A 26,313-nucleotide genomic window follows, 5' to 3' on the forward strand; every position below is an offset into this window, starting at 1 on the left:
TATTTTAAAAGTCATAATTATGTAATTATGAGGGTTGGACTCATCTTGTAGGTTTATAAGCCATTTATAGTTATTCTTACCTATTGTTTTATGTCGGGTTTGTGGCATTTTGTTTATTAGTTTGGATGTTTTCTATATATTAAAATAATTAAATGCTTGTCTGCCATGTAGATTTTTTTAAAAAGTAGAAAAAGTAGTAAGAAAGATCAGAGTGGAAATCAAAATAATAGAAAACAGAAAAAAAATAGGGGAAAAAATATCAATGAAACAAAACCTAGTTCCTTTGAAAAACCCAATTAAGGGCGCCTGGGTGGCTAGGTGGGTTAAGTCGCTGCCTTCGGCTCAGGTCATGATCTCAGAGTCCTGGGATCGAGTCCCCCATCGGGCTCTCTGCTCAGCAGGGAGCCTGCTTCCTCCTCTCTCTCTCTGCCTGCCTCTCTGCCTACTTGTGATCTCTCTCTCTGTCAAATAAATAAATAAATAAATCTTTAAAAAAAAAAAAAAAAACCCAATTAAGGGGCACCTGGGTGGCTCAGTGGGTCATGAGCCCCAAATCGGGCTCTCTGCTTGGTAGGGAGCCTGCTTCCTCCTCTCTCTCTGTCTGCCTCTCTGCCTACTTGTGATCTCTACCTGTCAAATAAATAAATAGAATCTTAAAAAAAAAAACAAAAAAACAAATTTATAAACCTCTAGCCAGACTGGAGATAAAAAATTGAGAAGATACAAATCCCAATATTAGAAATGAGAAAGCTGACATCACTACAAAGGTCACCCATATTAAAAGAGTAATAGAAGAGTACTATAAACAACTTTACACAAATAAGTTCATCAACTTAGAAAAACTGGACAAATTCTAAGGTACCAAATCTTACTCAGTAAGAAACAGATAAGGTGAACAGCTCCATTTTTTAAAAAGATTTTATTTATTTGAGAGAGAGAGAGAAATAGAACACATGCTTGGGGAGGAGCAGAGGGAGAGGGAAAGGGACAAGCAGACTCCTTGCTGAGATCGGAGTCTGACTTGAGGCTCCATCTCAGGACCCTGAGATCATGACCTGAGCTGAAATCAGATGCTTTTTTTTTTTTTTTAATTTATTTATCAGAGAGAGAGGGCGAGAGAGCAAGCATAGGCAGACAGAATGGCAGGCAGAGGCAGAGGGAGAAGCAGGCTCCCTGCCGAGCAAGGAGCCCGATGCGGGACTCGATCCCAGGATGCTGGGATCATGACCTGAGCCAAAGGCAGCTGCTTAACCAACTGAGCCACCCAGGCGTCCCTGAAATCAGATGCTTAACTGACTGAGCTACCCGGATGCCCCTGAATAGCTCTATTTCTATTAAAGAATTGAATTTGCAGTTCAGAAATTCTCCTCTAAGAAAACTCCAGGCCCAGATGGCTTCACTGATGAACTCTACCAAGCACTTAAGAGGGATATAATATCAATTCTACATAAACTCCTTCAGAAAATTGAAGACAACATACTTCCTAACTCATTATATGAGGCCAGCATTACTCAAGTACCAAAACCAAAGACTTTATAAAATTACTACAGACATGCCTCAGAATATGCATATTTAAACAAAAATTTAATCAAACAGAGCAGCAGATAAAAATGTCAATCCATTATGTTCTAATGAGATTTATCCTAAAAATGCAAGATTGGTTGAATACTCAAAAATCAATTATTATATGTCAATTATACTTCAATAAAAATGTCTTAATATAATTCACCATATTAACAAACCAATGAAAAAAGCTCTATCTCAGTATACATTTTGGCAAAAAGGAAATCCATTCCTGATTTAAAAAACAAAGCAGGAATACAATAGAATATCACCAACTGGATAAAAGATATCTACAGAAAAACCTACAGCCAGCGTCAGACTTCGTGGTTAAAGACCAAACACTCTCCACCTAAGATCAAGAACAATACAAGAATATCTACTCTCACCACTTTTATTCATCAATGTACTAAAGAGTGTACCCAGAACAGTATGTCAAGAAAAAGGTCTAGAAGGCATTCAGATTGGAAAAGAAGTAAAACCATCCTTATCTGCAGATAATGCAATCATCAATTGTAGACTCTAGTACAAAGTCACTAGAACTAATGTTTAACAAGGTAACGGGATGCAAGATCAATATTCAAAGTCAGCTGTATTTCCATATACACTTGATCCTTGGAACAATGCAAGTGTTGGGAAACCAACCCCTCCAGTTTAAAACCTGCACATAACTTTTGACTCCCCCAAAACTTAACTATTAACAGCCTCCTGTTCACCAGAAACCTTACCTATAAACAGTTAATACATATTTTGTATATTATATGTATTATACTATACACTGACAATAAAGTAAGCTAGAGAAAAGAAAATGTTAAGAAAATCATAAAGAACAGAAAATACATTTACAGTACTACATGCATATTTATTGGAAAAAAAATCTGCATGTAAGTAGTCTGTGCAGTTCAGATCCATGTTGTTTAAGGGTCAACTATACTAGCAACAACAATAACAACAAATCAGAAATTAAAATTTTAAAACTACACCATTTACAGTAGCATCAAAAAACTGAAATATGTAAGGATAAATCTGCCAAAGATGGAGATCTATATGCTAAAAGTATAAAACACTGCTGAGAGTAACTTAAAAAGACCTAAATAAATGGAAAAATTCACCAAGTTCACACAAGTCAAATGATTCAATATTATTAAAAAAGCAACTCTCCCCAAGTTGATCTATAGATACAATGTAACTCCAGGGGTGTTTGGGTTGCTCAGTTAAATGTCTGATTTCAACTCAGGTCATGATCTCAGGGTTCTGGGGTCACCCTGCCTGGGGTTCCATGTTCAGTACTGAGTCTGCTTGTCCTTCTTTCCCTCCTCCTGCCTGTGTTTGTGCTCTGGCTCTCATAAACAAATAAAATCTTAAAAAATACACAATGTAATTCCAAAATTTTTAACAGGTTTCTTGGTCAAAAGTAACAAATTGATTCCAAAATTCATACAGAAGTGCAAAGGATCTAGAAGAGCCTAAATAACTTCTTAAAAAGAACAGATATGGAACACTAATCTAATTTCAAAGCTTATTATAAAGATATAGGAATGAACACAGTGTGTTACTGGTATAATGACAAATAGATTAATGAATCAGAAAAGGGCCCACACACACGTATACAGACAACTCATTTTCAACAAGGATTCAAAGTCAATTCAAGAGTCTTTTCATCAAATAGTGCTGAAACAAATGAATATTAGAATGTATAATCTGCCTCCAGCACCTTGGGGAGGGAAGAGTTGCAGGTGACGGAAGGAGAGTTTGTGTCATATACAAAAGTGAAGTCAAAATGAATCACAACCCTAAATCTAAAACTTAAAATTATAAACGTTTAAAGAGAAAAAAAGCAGAATTCATTAAAAAATATATTAACATGGGGTACCTGGGTGGCTCAGTCGGTTAAGCATCCAACTTGATTTTGTCTCAGGTCATGATCTCAGGGTTGTGAGACTGAGCCCCACATTGGGCTCCATGCCAGGTGTGGAGCCTGCTTAAGATACTCTCTCTCTCTCATTCTCACCCACCCTTCTTCTCTCTAAAGCTAAGTAAATAAGTAAATCAATAAAATGATGAACTGGGATACATCAAAATTAAAAATTCTTGGGCGCCTGGGTGGCTCAGTGGGTTAGGATGCTGCCTTCAGCTCAGGTCATGATCTCAGCGTCCTGGGATCGAGTCCTGCATAAGTCCCTCTGCTCAGCAGGGAGCCTGCTTCCCTCTATCTCTCTCTGTCTCTCTGCCTGCCCCTCCATCTACTTGTGATCTCTGTCAAATAAATAAAATCTTTAAAAAAAAAATTAAAAATTCTTCAGGGTGCCTGGGTGGCTCAGTTGGTCCAGCACCTGCCTTCAGCTCAGGTCATGATCCCAGGGTCCTGGGATCAAGTCCCACATAGGGCTCCCTACTCAGCAGGGTGTGTGCTTCTCCCTCTCCCTCTGCCTGCTGCTCTCCCTGCTTGTGTTTGCACATGCACGCTCTCTCTGTCAAATAAATTATTTTTTAAAAATCTTTTAAAAAATTTAAAACTTTTGCTCTTCAAAAGATACTGGTAGGAGAATGAAATCACGTATCTGAAAAAGAATGTGTATCTAGGGGCGCCTGGGTGGCTCAGTGGGTTGGGCCGCTGCCTTCGGCTCAGGTCATGATCTCAGAGTCCTGGGATCGAGTCCCGCATCGGGCTCTCTGCTCGGCAGAGAGCCTGCTTCCCTCTCTCTCTCTCTGCCTGCCTCTCCGTCTACTTGTGATTTCTCTCTGTCAAGTTAATAAATAAAAAAAAAAAAAAAAAAAAAAAAAAAGAATGTGTATCTAGGCTATAAAGAACTCTCAAAGCACAAAAAAATTTGAGATATAAGGATTAAAAAAATAAATACATGAAAAGCTGCTGAACATCATCACTCATGAAGGACTGCAAATCAAAACCACAATGTAACACCATTTCACATCTATATGAATGGCTAAATAAAAACAATGGCCATATCAAGGGTTGATGAATATGTGTATGAAATGAACTGTCAACATACTCCTGATGGTAATGTAAAATGGTCCAACCACTTTAAAAACTGTATTTAAAAACAGTTTGAAAGTTTCTTAGAAATTTACATATTTACTATGCATATGACCCAGGCATTCTACCTATTCACCCAAAAGAAATAAAGCATATGTCTGTAAAAAGATACAAACATTGTTAGTTGCTTCATTTGTAACAGTTCCAAACTAAAGACAGCCTAAATGTCTGTGAACAGGTAACTGGATAAACAATTTGTGATGTGTACATACAATGGAATACTACTCAAAAAAAGAGAAACAAACTATTAATACAAATTACAACATGGATCAAGTTCAAAATTATACTGAGTGAAAGAAGCTAGATCCCTATAGCACCCAAAAAAGGACACAGTAATATCAAGTTCTGGGAAACACAAACTAATGTACAGTGTCAAAAAATATACTGGTGCTTATATGGGCATGGAATATGGGGGCTGAAAGAGGTAGAAGGAAAAAGTTACAAAGGACCCCAAGCAGAATTCTTTGAAAAGGTGAGAACTAGAAGAAAATTATGAGAAGAAAAAATTTCATAGGTAAAAACAAACATATAAAAAGGTAGTAGACTAATCACTTATAAAGTCAGTATGGAGGTAAAAACACAAAAGTAGTAAAATCAGTTATATCCACAAATACCATCAAGGAATACAGAAAAAGATGTAAATATGTCATCAAATACCTAAAATGTGGAGGGAGGAGTAAAAGTTTAGTGCTTTTAGAATGTGTTCGAACTTAAAGTGACCATCAACCTAATATAAACTGCTATACACATAAGATATTATAAACCTAATGGTAACAAACCAAAAAACTCTAATAGATGCACAAAAAATAAAGAGAAAGGAATCTAACCATAACACTAAAGAAAACAATCAAATTATGAAGGAAGAGAACAAAAGAAAGGAACAGAGAGAAACTACAAAAACAACCAGAAAACAATGAACGAAATGGCAGTAAGTACACACCTATCAGTAATTACTTTGACTATAAATGGACTAACCATTCCAATCCAATGAGTGAAACGATTAAAAAAAAACAAGACCCATTATATGCTCCCTACAAGAGACTCACTTCAAAACTAAATACATGTACAGATTAAAAGTGAAGGGCTGAAAAACATATACCATGCAAATGGAAGTAGGAAAAAAAAAAAAAGCCAGGGTGGAAATACTTACACCAAACAAAAGAGACTTTAAAACAGACTGTAGCAAAAAAATAATAAAATAAAATAAAAAATAAACAGGCTGTAGCAACAGAAAAAGAAGGGCACTACAAAATAATAAAGAGATCAATACAATAGGAGGGTATAACAATTGTAAATACCTATACACCTAACAAAGGACCACCTAAATGCATAAAGCAATTATTAACAGATATAAAGGGAGAAACTGAAAGTAACACAATAATAGTAGGGGACTTTAACACTGCACTTTCATCAATAATAGATCAGACAGAAAATCAACAAAGAAACACTGACTTAATGACATAATTAGACCGGATGGACATAAGATCTATACAGAACAGTCCATCCAAAAACAGCAACATACACATTCTTTTCAAGTACACATGGAACATTCTGTAAGACAGATCATGTTGGTCCACAAAACAAGTCACAATAAATTTAAGAAGACTGAAATCATACCAAGCATCTTTTCTGACCACAATGGTATGAAACTAGAAATCTATAATAATAATCTGGAAAGAACACAAATACATGGAGGATAAACAACATGCTACTAAACAATGAATGGGTCAACCAAAACAAAGAAGAAATTAAAAAAATACATGAAGACAAACGGAAATGAAAACACAATGGCCCCCAAACTGAGGGAGAACTTTATACTAACAAAGGCCTACTTCAAGAAACAAGAATACTCTCAAATAAACAACTCAAGCTTACATCTAAAAGTGCTAGAAAAAAACAACCAAAGCCCCAAGCTAGCAGAGGAAGGAAATGATAAAGATTAGAACAGAAATAAAATGGAGGATTAAAAAACAAAAGGAAAGATCGATGAAATCAGGAGCTGATTCCTTGAAAAGATGATAAACATTGATAAGTCCTCAGACAGACTCATCAAGAAAAAAGAGAAAAACTGAAATAAAATCAGAAATGAAGGAAAAATACAACCAACACCACAGAAATATGAAGAATATATAAGAATATTATGAAAAACTATATGCCAACAAATTGGACAACCTGAGAGAAATGGATAAATTCCTAGAAACATACTATCTTCCAAGACCAGGATAAAACAGAAAACTTAAGCAGATCAATTACTAGTAATGAAACTGAATCAGTAATCAAAAAACCTCCAATAAACAACAATCCAAGACCAGATGGTGAATTCTACCGAACACAAAGAGCTAACATATATTCTTCTGTGTTAGAAGTACAAGAGAAAGTAGAAGACAAAAACTGCCACATTCATTCTACAAGACCAGCATTATTACCCTGATACCCAAACCAGGAAAAAACACTCCAGAAAAAGAAAACTACAGGCCAAGATCTCTGACAAACACAGATGCAAAAATCTTCAACATATTAACAAACTGAATTCAACAAAACATTAAAAAAGTAATTCTCCACAATCAAGTAAAGTTTATTCCAAGGATGGAAGGGTGGTTTAATATTTGCAAATCAATCAATGTGATACATTTTTTTTAAAAAAAGGATAAAAATCATATGATCATCTCAAAAAAAAAATTTTGACAAAATATAACATCCATTCAGGATACAAAGTCTCAACAAACCAGGTTTAGAGAGAACTTTAACATAATAAAAACCATACATGAAAAACACAGTGATTTAAAAACTGAGAGCCTGTCCTCTAAAATCAGGAACAAGGATATCCATTCTCACCACTTTTATTCAACATAGCACTGGGAAAACCTAGCTGCAAGAGTCAGACAAGAAAAACATACAAAAGGCATCCAAATTGGTAAAGAAGTAGAACTCATTATTTGTAGATGATATGATACTATATATGGAAAACCCTAAAAATTCCACCAAAAAAACTATTAGAACTGATAAATGAATTCAGTAAAGTCGCAGGATACAAAATCAATATACAGAAATCTGTTCCATTTCTATACACTAACAAAAAAGTAGCAAAAAGAGAATTTAAGAAAACAATCCCATTTACAACTGCACCAAAAAGAATAAAATGCCTAGGAATAAACTTAACCAGGGAGGTGAAAAATTCGTACTCTGAGAACTACAAAACACTGATGAGAGAAATTTAAAGCAACACAAACAAATAGAAAGATATTCTATCTTCATGGATTGGAAGAATCAGTATCATTAAAATGTCCATACTACCAAAAACAATCTACGAATTCAATGTAATTCGTATCAAAATAACAACACCCTTTTTCACAGAACTGGAACAAATAATACTAAAGTTTGTATGGAACCATAAAAGACCCTGAATAGCAAGTAATCTGGAAAAAGAGTAACAAAGCTAGAGGTATCACAATCCCAGATTTCAAGATATACTACAAAGCTATAGTAATCAAAACCGTATGTTACTGACTCAAAGACAGACACACAGACCAAAGGAACAGAACTGAGAGTCCAGAAATAAATTCATGCTTCTGTGGTCAATTAATCTGCAACAAAGAATATACAATGGGGCAAAGACAGTCTCTTCAACAAATGGTGCTGGGAAAACTGGACACCTACATGCAGGAGAATAAAACTGAACCATCTTCTTACAGCATATACAAAAATAAACTCAAAATAGACCTAAATGTGAGATGGATTAGAACTCCTAAAAGAAAGCGTAGGCCATAATCTCTTGGACATTGATCTTAGCAACAGATTTATGGATATGTGTCCTCAGGCAAAGGGAAACAAAAGCAGAATTAAATTAAATTAAATAGCAGAACTATTAAAACTACACCAAAATAAAAAGCTTTAGTACATTAAAGGAAACCATCAATAAAACAACAGGCAATCTACTGAATGGGAGAAGATATTTGCAAATGATGTATCTGATAAGGTGTTAAAATGGAAAATATATGAAGACAATTCAATACCAAAAAGCCCCAAATAATCTGATTAAAAAATAGGCAGAGAGGGAGCCTGGGTGGCTCAGTGGGTTAAGCTTCTGCCTTCGGCTCAGGTCACGATCTCAGGGTCCTGGGATCGAGTCCCACATCGGAATCTCTGCTCAGCAGGGAGCCAGCTTCCCCCCCACCTGCCTGCCTCTCTGCCTACTTGTGATCTCCATCAAATAAATAAAATATTTTTTTAAAAATTAGGCAGAGGACCTGAACAGACATTTTTCCAGAGGAAACTACAGATGGTCAACAGACACATGAAAAGATGCTCAAATCACTAATCATCAGGGAAATGCAAATTGAAATCATGATGAGATATTACCTTACACCAGTGAGAATGGCTAAAATCAAAAAGAAATAACAAGCGTTGGTGAAAATGCGGAGGAAAAGGAACCCTCCTGCACAGCTGATGGGAATGTAAATTGGTGCAACCACAGTGATGGAAGTTCCTCAAAAAATTAAAAATACAAATACCAGTAATCTCACTACTCATATTAACCCAACAAAAACAAAAACACTAATTCAAAAAGAATCACGCCTATGTTTATTGCAGCATTATTTACAATAGCCAAGATATGGAAGTGCTCCAAGTATCCACTGATAGATGACTGGATAAAGAAAATGTACTATACATACTAAAATAGAATATAGCTACAGAAAAGAATGAGATTTTGCCATCTGCAACAGCATGAATGAACCTAGGCAGTATAATGCTAGTGAAATAAGTCAGAAAGAAAAAGACAAATATCATATGATTCCACTTATATGCAGAATCTAAAAAACAAAAATGAACCAGGAAAAAAAGCAAAATACATTCTGAAATAGAGAAGAACTGGTGGTTGCCAGAGGGGATGTGGGTAGAGGGTTGAGTGAAATAGATAATGGGGATTAAGAGGTACAAACTTCCAATTATAAAATAAGTCACAGAGATGGAAAATACATCATAAGGAATATAGTCAATAATATTGTAGTAATAATGTTTGGTGACTACACTTTCCTGGTGAGGACTGAGTATAGAATTGTTGAATCAATGTTTACACCTGAAATTAATATAACATTATATGTTAATTATACTTCAAAAAAAATTTTTTTAAAAAGCACTTCAAGGAAACCTTTAGGTGTGATGGGTATGTTCATCTCCTGACTGCAGTGAAGTTTCATGAGTGCATACCTTTATCAAAACTTACCTCACTCTACACCAGAACTGGCCTCTTGACTAGAACATGGCCTACTTAAGGATATCCTTCCAGGAAGTTTCTAGTCAATCATTTTAATTACACTTAATAAAAGCCATGCCTTTCTTCTCCTAATAAATCCTAAATTCTCTTTCACTAACATAGATTTTTGCATTCCCTCTTATAACATGGTTTATGTTCTCATGAAGCCAAAGACTTTCTACAATAAGATTAGAAACTACTACCATTTCCAACTGATCACCACTTGAAAACCTCACAGATAATATTACCTAATAGTTACTACAGAAACCCAAATCAGAATCCTTTTTTTTTAAATTATTTTTTATATGTTTATTTTGAGAGTAAGTAAGAGAGAGCATGAGAGAGGAGGTCAGAGGGAGAAGCAGACTCCCCATGGAGCTGGGAGCCCGATGTGGGACTCGACCCCAGGGTTCTGGGACCATGACCTGAGCTGAAGGCAGCTGCCCAACCAACTGAGCCACCCAGGCGCCCCCAAATCAGAATCCTTAACCATGACTCCTCTAAAATCACAATTTTCATCATTAAGAAATATCACTCATAGCACCTCTAGTTATGTAAATAAACCAACCTTAAACACAAATCCTGCCAAAAGAAAACATTTCCATTTTTAAATATTGGAACTTAATAAGTTAATGCCTCTGATTTATCCTACACCAACTTTTCATTTAATTTCAAAATCATGCTTTAAAGCATGAGGGCAATCTACAGACAGTTGACTGACCAAAAATACTTAAATCTTACTAAAATGTTCACTCTCAGAAGCAAGTATCTGTTTACATCAAACTTCAGAATATTCATTTTGTATGAATTTTCACTTATGAACTTGCCACCAAATTTTTTTCCAATTTCCAATTACGGCAACAGATTCCAATGGTAGGGAGGTTCCTAAGGACTGAAGAGAAAGTTAAGGGTCTACTTCATTTTGTTTTGTGAAACTAAAAAACTCCGACAAGGGGAAAAAATAGTAAAGCAATAAGTCCAACAGTATTGCAAAATATGTACAAAAACCATGCTATTCTCTGAAAGGATAAATAAACTGTGGTACCTCCACAAAATGGAGTAATACTCAGAAATAAGAACTACTGATATGTACAACAATGTGAACGGATACAAGGGCATTAAAGGAAATGAAAAACCCAAACCCAAAAGTTTACATACTACTGACTACATTTATATAATATTCTCAAAACGACAAAATTATAGTGATGAAGAACAAATCAGGAGTTGCCAGAGGTTAAAAGTGGGGGAAAAGGGTGTGATTCTAAAGAGACAGCATGAGGGCATCTGTCTGTGGTGATGGCAGCTGTTCTGTATCCTGACAGTGGAGGTAGTTATACAAATCTACATATTTGATAAAATATCACAGAATATATCCCAGAAAAAAAAGTTCATATAAAAACTGATGTTTATAGGTTAGTTACAGTATTTTTTATTGTACCAATGTCAAACTCCTTGTTTGCTAATGTACTGCACTTATGTGAGATGTTATTACTGAGGGAAGCTGGATGAAGAGTACCCAGGAGCTCACTGCACAATTTTCACAATTTCTTATAAATCTAAAACTATTTCACAATAAGAAGTTTAATAAACATAAAAATAGCAATAGGCAGTTAGACCAAAAAAAGCAAAACTATAATTAATAAACTCAGTGATCTGAAAAGATTAATTCCATAACACTAGAAGAGGGATATTGTTTTAAAAAAGAGAATGAGGGGCGCCTGGGTGGCTCAGTGGTTTAAGCCTCTGACTTAGGCTTGAGTCATGGTCTCAGGGTCCTGAGATCGAGCCCCACATGAGCAGGGAGCCTACTTCCCCTTCTCTCTCTGCCTGCCTTTCTGCTTACTTGTTATCTCTGTCAAATAAATAAATAAAATCTTTTTAAAAATAAAAAGAATGAGAGTTCTTAGAAATTCAAAACAGAATCTCAGAAGCTTTTAAAGGTTACTGAAGGGATGGGATAAAATTGGGAATAAAAGACAAAGAATAGAAAATGAGAGAGAAAGAATGAGAAAATTAGAAAAATAATGAACAAGGTCAACATTCAAATAATGTATGTTCATAGAGAACAGAGAAAATAGAGAAATTATACACAAAAAATTTCCAGAAATAACTGATATTACTAAGCACTGCTGCAATCAGACACTAGTTGTAACAAAAACACAAAAGTAAAATATCTACAAAATGAATAGTATTCACTTATATGCAGTAACCTTACGTAGAATATACCTGGTACAATCTTATGTGGTAGCACTTTCCTAGTTTGAGGAATTATACTACTTATCTTTAAACACTTGTAGCAACTGACATCATAACCTGGCAAATCTTATTAATATTTGTTGAATTTAGCTGAGTTTCAGGGTATATTTAGTATCTAAGCGTTTTCCCCTTCATCGGTTATATATTCCTCGTCAAACACTACTGTGTGTGTGTGTGTGTGTGTGTGTGTGTGTGTACAGAGAGATATGGAGCTTTACAAATTTATAAGTTGTTTTAAACATTTAATTGAGGTTTTAAGACCTACTTTTTCTTTTTCTTTTTTTTTTTTTAAGGTTTTATTTTTTATTTGAGAGAGAACAAAAGCAAAAGAGATCACAGGGGAGAGGGAGAAGCAGACGCACTGAGCAGGGAGGCCAATGTGGGGCTTGATCCCAGGACCCTGGGATAATGACCTGAGCTTAAGGCAGAAGCTTAACCAACTGAGCCACCCAGGCGCCCCAAGACCTACATTTTCTTAAAAATGAGGTGAGCATCCTTGTAAATTTTGCATTAGATGTTCCTATCCATTAGTCTGTCCTTAAAAAGGCAATATTTTAAATTCCTATTTTTATTTTACGGAAAATTAAGCCATTTTTATTAGTATAACAAGTATATCTTATGTTTTAGTTTTTTTAAGACTTATAAATGATTTCATATTAATATATTGTTAAGCATTTAATTTGCATATGTTTTTATAAGCATATTTAAGGTGTTAAGAGATGCAAAACCATGGCTCATGGACCAAATGTAACACATTACTTGATTTTTTAAATAAAGCTTTGTTAAAACACAACTATGCCCATTCGCTTATACATTGTTTATGGCTGTTTTCACTCTACAATGGCAAAACTATAATGAGTTGTTGGAACAGAGACTGTATAGTCCACAGAGCCAAAAGTATTTACTATTCAACCCTGTACAGAAAATGTTTCCCATTCCTATGTTAAGTGTAAATAACTCTCATGATATAAGAAATATTATCAAATTCTGAATCTATTTTCAAAAGATACAATACAAATTTCATCTTTTTGTCAACCAACCTTTCCATAAGCTTTTTGTTCTGCTTAATACATGATCGGTTCCCCCAAGGAACAAGGGCTAATTACTTAAAAGGGCAGTTCTCAACTGAGGACTGAACTATGCTCTCAAAAGTATGTGATTTGATCCTTTTTTTCTTTAGAAATATTTTAAATGATACTTAAATCCCAGATTTCCCCCACTAAAGACAACTGCAGCAAGAAATATAGTCTTAATACTAGTCCTAAACCCTATTATCTTTTTCTTCTCCTCAAAAATCCATTGTCAGATGTCAGCAACTGGAGTAAGGTAGAGGCAGTAGCAGCAGCAAGAAAGTTCAATAGAAAAAAGAACCCTTGTACACTGTTGGTAGGAATGTAAATTGGTGCAGCCACTGTGGAAAACACAGTGAGGTTCCTCAAAAAATTAAAATAGAATTACCCTATGATCCAGTAATTCCACTACTGGGTATTTACCCAAAGAAAATGAAAACAACAATTCGAAAAGATATATGCACCACTATGTTTATTGCAGTATTATTTACAATAGCCATGATAAGAAAGCAACACAAGTGTCCACTGATAGGTGAATGGATAAAGATGTGGTGTGTGTGTATATGGTGTACACATATATATGGTGTACACATAGGTACATACATACATACAATGGAATATTACTCTGCCATAAAAAAGAATGAAATCTTGCTATTTGCAACAACATGGATGGACCTAGAGGGTATAATGCTAAGTGAAATAAGTTATTCAGAGAAAAACAAATACCATATGATTTCACTCATGCAGAATTTAAGAAATAAAACAAACAAAAATTAAAAAGAGACAAAAAAAATTCCCACTCTTAAATACAGAAAACAAACTGGTGGTTGCCAAAGGGGAGATGGGTAGGGGGAATAGGAGAAATAGATAAAGTAGAGTATGTCGATGAGCAATGATTTATATATAGAATTGTTCAATCATTAGCTCATAAATCTGAAACTAATATAACACTATATGTTAATTATACTTAAATTTTTTTTTAAGATTTTATTTATTTATTTGACAGAGATCACAAGTAGGCAGAGAGGCAGGCAGAGAGGGAGAGGAGGAGGCAGGCTTCCTGCTGAGCAGAAAGCCCGATGTGGGGCTCGATCCCAGGACCCTGGGACCATGACCTGAGCAGAGGCTTTAAGCCACTGAGCCACACAGGTGCCCCAATTATACTTAAATTTTTTTTACAAGTTTTGCGACGCCTGGGTGGCTCAGTTGGTTGGACGACTGCCTTCGGCTCAGGTCATGATCCCGGAATTCCGAGATCCGAGTCCCGCATGGGGCTCCCAGCTCCACGGGGAGTCTGCTTCTCTCTCTGACCTTCTCCTCACTCATGTTCTCTCTCACTGTCTCTCTCTCAAATAAATAAATAAAATCTTTTTTAAAAAAATTTTTTAAAAATAAATAAATAAATAATTTTTTTTTTTTAAGTTTCATATAATGTTGCAATGACCACTCTAAGAGCATCTTTTCTATGAAGTCAAATGAAAACTGAGATACTAAAAATTCCAAGAGAAAAGTACCGCTTAAGGGCAAATATTTAATGTATTACTACCAGGGTAAAGTTTTCCCAAATGATAAAAGCTAATTTCATGCAAACAGTAAAGGAGCTGAAGGTTTCTTTAACCTTCAAATGTCTATTACTTTGCTTCTAGCTTTTGGACTTTTTTAACAAAATGAAAATGTTGCTAGGCAAGGACCTCTCCAAACTGAGGGGTCTCTGAATTGACGTTAGAATACCTAAATGTTACACTGCTAATTTTTTCAGTTCTAAAAAATAGCTAGTTATAATTCATCAACAGGTATCAGGTGCTTACAACAAACAGACAAATGACAAAAAATAGCTAGTTATAATTCATCAACAGGTATCAGGTGCTTACAACAAACAGACAATGACAATTAAGCCCTATAATAACTAAAAGTACTCTTACCCTACTATCCATTATCCTAAAAATTTGTTTTAACACGCATTCAGTGCTCGCTTCGGCAGCACATATATTAACATGCATTCAGTCTACCAAATATTCACTGAACACAAATCATAGGCTATTTACTATTCTAGTCCTGCTGTGCCCTCAAAATTAATACAATCTAGGGAAGAAAATCACAGAATAAATACAAATAAATACATTAAATATTATATGGTGATAAGTTCTATGAGGAAAAATGAAGCAGGGTAAAAAGGACATAGACTCATTTGAGGGTACACGTTTCAATCTGTCAGAGTGGTCAAAGTGGGACTATCTGAGAAGTATCTGACCAAAGATCTAAGGAAAACAAAAACAGAAATATGAGAATATATGAGGGTGCAAAGACCCTGTGGCAAGAGTAATCTTTGGCTTTTTCATGGCATTCAAGAAGGCCAGGATTCCTGAAGCACAGAAAGCAAGACAATGTTAAAAGATGAGCTCAGGGGGCGCCTGGGTGGCTCAGTGGATTAAGCCGCTGCCTTCGGCTCAGGTCAAGATCTCAGGGTCCTGGGATCGAGTCCCCCATCGGGCTCTCTGCTCAGCAGGGAGCCTGCTTCCCTTCCTCTCTCTCTGCCTGCCTCTCTGCCTACTTGTGATCTCTCTCTCTGTCAAATAAATAAATAAAATCTTTAAAAAAAAAAAAAAAAAAGATGAGCTCAGGGACGCCTAGGTGGTGCAATCAGTTTAAGCATCCACCTTAGTTTAGGCTCAGGTTGTGATCTCAGTTTGTGGGATAGAGCCATCAGGCTCTGTGCTCAGTGTGGAGTGTACTTACTCCTCTCCCTTTGCCCCCTGGCCCCTGCTCACACACTCTCTCTCTCTAAAATAAACAGGGGCGCCTGGGTGGCTCAGTGGGTTAAAGCCTCTGCCTTCGGCTCAGGTCATGATCTCAGGGTCCTGGGATCAAGCCCCGCATCGGGCTCTCTGCTCAGTGGGGAGCCTGCTTCCTCCTCTCTCTCTGCCTGCCTCTCTGCCTACTTGTGATCTGTCTGTCAAATAAATAAATAAAATCTTAAAATAAAATAAAATAAACAAACAAATCTTAAAAAAAAAAAAAAAAGATGAGCTCAGAGAAACAAGACTAGGACCAGATTTTGAAGGGCCTTAAAAGAATGTTTAAGGGGGGGCGCCTGGGTGGCTCAGCGGATTAAGCCGCTGCCTTCGGCTCAGGTCATGATCTCAGTGTCCTGGGATCGAGCCCCGTATCGGGCCCTCTGCTCAGCAGGGAGCCTTCTTCCCCCTCTGTCTCTGCCTGCCTCTCTGCCTACTTGTGATCTCTCTCTCTGTCAAATAAATAAATAAAATCTCTGGAAAAAAAAAAAAAGGAATGTTTAAGGGTTTTTGCAGGGCTCCTGGCTGGCTGTCAGTTAAGCATTTGCCTTCAGCTCACGTCATGATCTTGGGGTCCCCAGATGGATACTGACATTGGGCTTCCTGCTCAGTGGGGAGTCTGCTATTCTCTCTCCCTTTTACCCTCTCCCTCACTCGTGTGCACTCATGTTCTCTCAAATAAATAAATAAAATCTTTTTTAAAAGATGAAATACAAAAAAAAGACTAGATAGATAGATAGATAGATAATGCGTTTTTGCTTTTGATCTGAGTGATATGAGTACCAGTGAAGTGTAAGTTACATAATCTAACTTTATTAGATCAAGTGGAAGATAAGGATACAAATGTAGAATAAAATGACCAATTCAAAGGCTACTGCAAATATTTCAGGTGAGAGCTAAAAGTGACTTGGCCCAGAGCTGTAGCAGTGCACATGGCAAAGAGTGGATGGGACTATACCTTTTGAAGAATAAGACTTTTCGAAATTTCATAGATTAATGTAGGAGGTGAGAGAGCAGTGACAAGGATGACTCTATTATTTTGGTCTGAGCAACTAAAAGAATTGAAGTTCCATTTACTACATGAGAATGAGAGTGGGAAGATTAAGTTTGGAAAGTGTAGATGTATCTTAGACATTGTAAAGAGTAAGAGGTTTATTCAACATCCAAATGCAGATATCAAATAAGGAGTCAGACACATAAATCTAACGTTCAGGGGAAAGGTCCAGGTTAGAGGTAAAAATTTGGGAACTGGAAATCAGTATACACTTAACAATCTTAAGCAATTCCCTACCATAGACAATTATAAGGTAGTTTTAAAATATAGCTAACCACCAGGGGTGCGTGAGTAGCTCAGTTGGTTGAGCGTCAGGACTCCTGATTTAGGCTCAGGTCACGATCTCCTGGTTGTGGGATCAAGCCCCATGTCAGGCTCTGCACTCAGCACAGAGTCTGCTTGTGATTCTCTCTCTCCCTCACCCTCTAGCCCCAACACATGCTCTCTCTAAAATAATGAACAAATCTTAAAAATATATATATATACATATAAGATGTATATATAAACATTATATTAACTATTATATATATGTATAATATTATATTAACTGCACAGATCTAAATTAATGGTCAGATGTATTTTGTATCTACTGATTAGTCATTTATTCAATAAATATTTATCGAGTACTTTGTGCAAGTTATTGTTCATGATTGAGAATAATATTACAATGCATACATAATCATGTACATTTAAAGATGCTTCAAAAAATTGTAATTACTGGGGTGCCTGGGAGGATCAATGGGTTAAAGCCTCTGCCTCCGGCTCAAGTCATGATCCCAGGGTCCTGGGATTGAGCCCCAAATCGGGATCTCTGCTTGGCAGGGAGCCTACTTCCTCCTCTCTCTCTGCCTGCCTCTCTGCCTACTTGTGATCTGTCTCTGCCAAAGAAATAAATAAAATCTTAAAAAAAAAATTGTAATTACTTTTAAAAACCTTTTGGAGCGTCTATCCTACTCATTACTAATGGGGGAAAATAAACCAGTGGGGGAAAAAATATGAGGTACAAATACAAGATTTAGTTTTAGAAATGTTTATATCAAATTGTCAATATTTTAATGAATTGGTTTCACAAAACATGTTTCCAGAGAAATTACAATCCGACAGTCACTTGTATTTCCAAATGGCCTTTTGAAAACACAAACTGACTTACTTCATTAAATTCCCTCCTCCATCCTCATACTAAAATTTTAAGCAATGAAACAAAAAATCTAAACTACTCTGCTAAACTAGATTGACAAAATTAGTATCAGAAGCCCTTTACTGATCATTCAATATACCTAAGTATCCCAAGAAATACTATACAAACACAAAATCTAAGTTTTGTGGAGGGAAGCACCTCCAGCTTCCCACAACACTACTAGATACTAGTAGTACTCCTTACTCCAGCAGCACTACTAGATACTAGTAGTACTCCTTCCTCCCAGTCATTACCAAAAATGTCCTCAGACATTGCCAAAGCCCATTGAGGGGCAAAAATCACACTCCTAGTTGAGAACTGCTGCCCTAGTTCTACCTGCTAGGGCCAAATGACAATAATAAAAACAACACTAAGATCTGAGCATTTAATACGTGCCAGGTACAGCTCTGAGAACTTTACATACATTTTCATTTAATCCTCAAAACTGGCCCCATTTGAGAAAAATGGAAGCTTAGAGCCTAAGGAACTCTCCTAAAATCAGGTAACAAATTAAATGGCAGGTTTGAGATGTGAACTAAGCAGTTCAATTTCAGAGCTCATGCTTTCAACCTCAAACAAGTCTGACTCAAACCAAATATAGTGTCATTTCCAAAAGGGTGACTCTTCACATATTTGAAGATGCGTCTTATGAGATTCCTTAGTATCAATCAGAGCTGCCCCCAAGACCTCTCATTAGTTCCTTAAGGCTTCCAACTTCTTCATATTCTTCCTTTGAATATACACAGAACTAAAGACAATAATACTCTGGTGTACAGTAGGGTGGCTCTAGCCTTCTTTTCCATTACCTGTGATTTTTTTTTTTAAGCAGGGAGGGTGGGTGAGAAAATGGAATGATGGCAGCCATATTATACTTTTGTTTTGTATCAAATTTACTGCCAAAAACATGCCCAGATCTCTTCCATGTGTGAAATTATAAAGCCATGCTAACTTAAGCACATTAGTGTTTTTCAGGCCTTATGCATACCCCCCCAAAAAATTCATTTAAATTTGGTCTAACAATACAAACTCACGTCATTTTGGATCATTTGATTTATCATTTCCAATCCTTCTTTCTTCATTGTCCCCTATAAATTTGATAATTTGCCTTCTTCAGATATACAATGAGACAAAGCAAAGAACAAAGTCACCTTCCAAGATCGATAATCTTGGGTAGGGTCATTCAAAATCAAAATTGTGTTGATTAACACAAATGACTTACAGTTAACTCATTTTTCCCTTCACTATACACCCCAGCATATAAAAATAGACTTTACCAAAAACTAAGCTTAAGTCCAAATACATTATATTGCTACTAGTCTACCAACTGCATCAAAAATTGCTCTCAATCTATTTTTAGCAAACCCATTCTGGATCATTTTTAACCTATTTTTCTTCAAGTTAGTCATAAACTACCCTTTTCATTTTTTGTTCTAAAATCTACTTTTCTCAAAATCAGACCTAGAATTCTCCATCTTTTAGACTTCTAGTATTCTCCCAAAAATCTTTAGAAATTACAAATAATACCAATAACTTAAAATTTTATAGGCAGTTCCTTTTATAAATTTAAGATATTTCAACTAACCCAGAGGATAACTCATTTAACTAGATACATTCTTCATCACTATACCCCTGTTGATTTTTATGTCCTTCGTAGCAATGTTTGCTTTGTTATTATTGGTGGTGGTGGTGGTTGGCTCTTCCTCTTTAACAAAGAAGCTTCTAAATAAGAGCTCAGGGATTTTTTTTTTCTTCCTACGTTGTCAGGCATTATTATTACACTCTCCTTGATTACCTTTTTAAATGTAATATAAGATACACTTTTGGTTGGTCTCAGCATATTTTCAAAGTCTCAGCTCATTGTTTTCCTAATTGTTGTAAAGATTTCTTTTCTATACTTTATTATTATGGCAATCCTAGCTATTTGCTTTGTTTTAAAAGTAGCGCATATCTTTCAGAAGTTTACTGTGTTGTCACACTAAGGATCTTTCTCTGTCAGAAAAATATCAAAATCACATTTTTACTTAACTCCCTAAAACATTCTTCCTTTTTTAAGAAAAATTTATCCTGTGGAATCATGCTGATCTTTTCTCTAATCAAAAATTAGGAAAACTCAAACTGACAAATTATAAAATAAATATACATAAAACACTACACAGTTCTTAAGAATTATGCTATATAAGACTATTTCATGACATAGAGGATGTTCATAATTAAGTGTAAAAAAAATGGGTTATATAACAGTACATACAGTGGTAATATTCAAAACCACCTTTAAATATACATGTGATTTTATATTTTTATACATACACAAAAATAGGTTATATCAAAAAATATTTAAGCTATGATCAAAAGAAAAATGTTTTAACATATTTTTATATTTTTCTATGTGCTTTCTGTATTTATCAAATTCATATAATGAGTATGTATCACTTTTAAAATAACACAGGCATTATTATTTTAAAGAACCAGCAAAACCAGAGAAAAATATCAAGAATAAAACAAAAAGGTTAAGCTTGAGATTTCTGCTTTTATAACTCTATTACTAAAAGAAGCTTAGGAAAACATTTCTGGATACCAAACCACAAAAAAAAAAGCCAAAATACAAGATATCACTAGCTAGCCTAAACATATAAATAAGTTGTGACAACCATCAAGATGACCATTTGAACTCCTAGAAATTAAATGGGGGCAATCACAAAAAGTTCCTGTCATTTCAAGGAAAGGCTCTTATTAACTATTTAAAAACATTAAAAATAATTTTAAAATATATATCCCCCCCAATCCCTATAAAATGAAGCATCAGTAGGACAGGAATAATGAAGACAAAAGAAAAAATTATTCTTAAGTGTTTAATACTGAGCTAAAATTTCTAAATAAAGTAAGCAATGTCACCTGTTAAGATTTAAAATCTCATAGCAAGAACAATTATATTTATTTAGAAATTCTCTCTGGTTGCAAATCATTTTGCAATAACCCAGAAACTTATCTAATTTACTCTCTAGTTCAAGGGCAACATCTAGATCATCTATTCAGAGTCTACTATGTTTCAAGAGACTAGAAAAAAAGTCATGTTAACCAGTTAAAATTTATCATTCAAATATATTAAATTTTTTGTAAAATACTACTGTATATAAGTGGTCCAGCTAACCATGAATTCATCCAAAAATAAAAATACATTTATCCCTTTCTTTAGAAAATTATTTCAACTATTCCATTTGTCTATCTTGAATTTAATTTTCAAATATATTAAAAATATTTTATATTAGTCTTTCCTTGAACTGTTTATAATATTCACAAAAAACAATACCAAACATAATGCATTCTCCCAAGTTACATGAAGAATCTAAGACTTAAAATGAAATAAGAAACAAAGCATCAAACCCATGAAAACAATAAAAACACACTCCATTTATTTTAAATAACTGGCCAGTAAGCCGACAATCAAGACATATGATCTTTTTCATCCAGAAAAGTAAATGATCATAATGAAACAAAGGCCAAACATCTTTCTCAATCTCTCTCATATTCAAAGATGTATAGAATTATAACCCAGTGATATCATGTAATAAATGAATACACACCTTACTTTAGTATATGCCAAGGTAGACACACAAAAACAAGAAAAAAATTCTGAAATCAGAGTATAAAGGGACTCTGCTTTTTCAAACAATGCAGCACTGAAAGCCAGGTCAGCATCCTTGGGCATTACTAGGAAACTTTAGCACATCTGATATTTCCATCATCTTCAAGATTCCTCTGAACAATCAGAAAATTTCCCAGTCTCCCCCCTGCATCCCCTGTCCATAGACTTCTCTAGCTTTCCTCCCTCTACTGTGGAATAATGCTATTGCGGTTATTTAGGCTGCAAATGTTCAGAGATACAACCCCCTCTATCTATTAATTCAGTTCATTTTCTCACAGACACTGACTCAGCCGTGGGTTGTGCAGCACTGACGTTTCTAACCAAACAGCATCGTGTGAGCTGTGATCATCCCATTTCTCCATCTCTGTGCAGTGATTGGATATTGTAATTGATAGACAGGCTGAAGAAAACTCAGGAGATGAGGGCTTGGTGATATGTAGCTATGTTGCCAAATGCCATCTGTAATGCTAATTCTAGCTGTGCCAGCTTGCCAGGTTTTAGAAAACTAAGATGCAGCTAACTTTCTTTTTTCCTTTTGATATTTTACTGTGTACCCATTCTGGGAAGTAAAGCTTCTCTTTAAAACCAAAGAAAAAAATATTGTACTTTATGAATCCACTCAAGAACTATTCGTTAAAGCAACCAAACTTTTCTATCTCTAAACTACTGCTGGGACTACGAAGTGACTTAAAAAGGAAACTGTAAAGCTCAACCTTCACGCAGTCTCAGAAGAAAGGAGCATGCGTACTTGTATGTGGGAATGAAACCTTGCGGCAAAGTCTGATATTGAATGTATGATGCGTTTATCTTTAGTAACCTGAGCAGACTGCAGATCTGAGTTTTAGTTATATTCAACCCAATTCAAACATTCAGGAGCTTTTAAGCATACTGTCAACTTAGCCATTTTAATGTTAGTTGTACAGAAAAGGTGCTTTCTTTTTCCCTTTTTAAGTAGCAAAAAACTTATAATTTGTAATTCAAAGTTGTTGCAATTCAAGCCAAACACACTTCAACTGAAATGATATTTAACCTCTCAGCAAGCTACACACTCCACTCCTCTATACAAGTATTAACCATACAACTACTTAGAAAGAAACAAAGTTCAGTAATTTTTTAACTAATTTATTTGTATGCACTCATTTAAGCCATAGGAAACATAAGCATCCTGAAGTCCATCCATGTTGAGATTAACTTCCTTGTCTTTTATATCACAGTGCTATACAAAGCAAATCTACATTTAAAATAAAATTCAAAAAAGTACCTTGAAGTTTATTAGATTGAAATGAAACCATAAGGCAAATCCTCAATGGTAAGCACACATATATAGTAAGTCTTATCATTTATAGAATTCAAGAAATTTATTTTTATCATTGCTAGTAAGGAAAAGTAGAGGAAAAAAAATTTTAAAAATCTGAAAATGCAGGCAATTCCAAAATGTGAATAGAAAATATAAATTTATACAAGACTTTTTAAAATTATGCACAAAAATTGAACCAATACGCTTATTTCTTTACTGCTGAAGACTGTCTGTGTCCTTCCAAAATTCATAGACTGGAATGTATTCCCCCAATGTGATGGTATTTAGCAGTGAGGAGGTAATTAGGTCTTGAGGGCAAAGCCCTCAATAAACTGGATTAGTACTTGATAAAAAAGACCCCAGAGAGATTCATAGCCCCTTTTACCATGTAAAGACACAGCAAGCCCTTACCAGGTATGAAATATGCCAGCATCTTGAGCTTGGACTCTCGAGCCTCCAGAACCATGAGAAATAAATTTGTTTATAAACCACTCAATCTATGGTACTCTGTTATAGAAGCCTAAACAGACTGAGACATTTGATTTTTATAAATTTAAGTCCCCAACACTGCTTGAGGTGGCAATGTGTCCATCTACATTTCTTAGCTTCTAAGACCCAAAGAGGACCATATGACATAATTCTAGCCAATGATTTATAAGCAGATGCCTGCTGGAAATTTCTGAGAAATTTAATTCCCTACTAAAAATGAAACCCCTTTCCCACTGTCCCCTTCTCCCTTCTACCTCATTCTCATCTGGAAGGTAGACATGATGTCTGAAGCTACAGTAAACTATCTTGTGACCATGAAAAAAGAAGAAAATCAGGAATTTTTGATCCCAACAAACTTAAGCCACTAAATCCACATCAGGCATTGCCTATCTGCATACAAATCCACATCAGGCATTGCCTATCTGCCTGTCTACATACAAGAAAAATAAATCTCTAACTTAAGCCAGTGTTTTGTCTAGCTTTCTTTTGCTCAAATATCCCTAAAAATATACAAGATTAAAACAAACAAACAAACAAACAAACAAAAAAGGATGAGTGCATAGAAGCCCAGATGAAACACAACTAGCCATGAGTTGAAAACAACTTAAAGCTAAGATAGGAGTACAGAGGGGTTTATTATACCTGTTTTCTCTATATGTATTTAAAATGTACCATAATAAGTTACTGAAAATGTTAAAAATAAAAAGAATGAGAAACTTGTTTATAAATTTTAGGTTTGCCAGGGTGCCTGGTGGCTCAGTTGGTTAAACGACTGCCTTCAGCTCAAGTCATGATCCTGGAGACCTGGGATCAAGTCCCACACTGGGCTCCCAGCTCCATGGGGAGTCTGCTTCTCCCTCTTACCTTCTCCCCTCTCATGCTCTCACTCACTCTCTCTCAAATAAATAAATAAAATTTTTGAAAAAGAGATTATATAAATTTTAGGTTTGCAATTGAGAAACTGGATGGTTTGGGGCAAGTTTATTAACCTCGTTTTATTTGTTTGTTTGTTTCCCATTTGTCAACTGGGGAAACTAATACTATTCATAGAGTTCCACATTCAAATCTAATCAAGGTTATCTCCAGAAAGTCCCTGGTAGGAATGTCCATCAATCTACTTAATCATTCAAGGATTATTTCAAGTCTCATTATCACTCAGTTGATACTGACTGCTTCTTTGAACTTCCTTCTAATATTACTACAACTCACTAACACAGTTTGGTGCTCTATTGTCCTCTAATTGTTCCATATATGGATTTTAAGCATTCCATGATGTAACCCTGACAAACTTCTGAATCTCTACTGAACTGAGTGCAGTATCTCAACCATACTTGCTGGTTGTTAGTTTTTAAAACTTCCCAATTATTTTAGTATCAACTCAAAGAATGCCATTTTTAAAAAGTCAAATTGCTTATATTTTTAAAGTATCCTCAAAAGTATTCTTATGAACTAGAGGTCTCTAAAAATAAGCTGTTTTCCCTTGGGCAGAATTTCCATGAATGAGGTTAAAATAAGCTCAAAGGGAGCACTGGGTGGCTCAGTTGAACGTCTGCTTTCAGCTCAGGTCATGATCCCAGGATTCTGGGATCCATACCCATGGGAGTGAGGGGGGTGTGGGAGTAGGTCTCTGCTCAGCATGGAGCCTGCTTCTCCCTCTCCCTCCTCCTCCCACTCCTCATTTGAGTGCGCTCTCTCTCTCTCTCTTTCTCTCTCTGTGTCAAATAAATAAAATCTTTTTTTTTAAGATTTTATTTATTTATTTGCCAGAGAGAGAGATAGAGAGAGAGGGTGTGAGCACATGCAGGCAGAGTGGCAGCAGAGGCAGAGGAAGAAACAGGTTCCCCGCCAAGCAAGGAGCCCGACGTGGGACTCGATCCCAGGATACTGGGATCATGACCTGAGCCGAAGGCAGCTGCTTAACCAACTGAGCCACCCAGGCGTCCCAAATAAATAAAATCTTAAAAGAATAATCAGTTCAAAAGATTTCATGGTCTTTCCATCTTTCCATTAAAAACAAATAATGTATTGGTATTTATTTTCTATTTCTCTTTAATATTTTTCATTTAAATAACCAATATTGCTGCATTCTACCTGAGAAGAGCACCAAAAAGTTACTGATGTTATAGGTATCAAGAAAAGCTATGATGTTTGCTGTTTTTGAAATGAAACAACAGGAATGAAAAAGTACTAGTAGTTTTCCTCACTGTGCATTTACCTTTTATAAAGCAAACAACAGCTTATTTTCACCTTTCTTCTCTTCAAATATAATGCAGTACTATACATTAGCAGAAAAATATTAAGAACTAGGAAGGATAACAGAATTCACCTGGAAAAATGTATACAACATAGCAGATAAAAATATCCCACACTTAATGAGAAAAAACGAGTATCTCTTTAATCTCAGAGACAAAATAATTATCCATATAATAAGCAGGATAGAGAAGAAGTACAAGAGCACCAGTTGAAGCACACACACATATATACCCATGCCCCCAAAAATGAACAAATAAACCAAAAAACACTCATTATCACTGGTGTGCACTTATAAATTAGTGAGTCAACTTAACTTTTCCACTCTAGACCTCTCCACATTAAAAGTCTACAATAAAGATAGACATCTTGTCAGGAGACTTAAAGAGTACTAGTTACTCATACCTTCTAGTTAC

At 35.4% G+C, this 26,313-nt stretch overlaps 1 protein-coding gene across 4 annotated transcripts in view; it reads right to left on the reverse strand.

Annotated features, from left to right (window-relative positions):
* The window catches only part of BTBD10 (BTB domain containing 10), a 73,941-nt gene that overhangs the window by 27,523 nt on the left and 20,105 nt on the right, over positions 1-26,313 (reverse strand). Inside the window, exon 1 of one of the 4 annotated variants that reach the window (XM_082683200.1) lies at positions 21,800-22,147. The exons of the other annotated variants lie outside the window; for them this stretch is intronic. Within the exon in view, the coding sequence (XP_082539326.1) occupies positions 21,800-21,924 (125 nt within the window). The 5' untranslated portion in view covers positions 21,925-22,147. Of the gene's footprint in view, positions 1-21,799; positions 22,148-26,313 lie in introns of those variants that run through there. 4 annotated transcript variants of the gene reach the window in all.

Source organism: Mustela nivalis (assembly GCF_964662115.1).
Source record: "Mustela nivalis genome assembly, chromosome: 9".
Lineage (NCBI taxonomy): Eukaryota > Metazoa > Chordata > Mammalia > Carnivora > Mustelidae > Mustela > Mustela nivalis.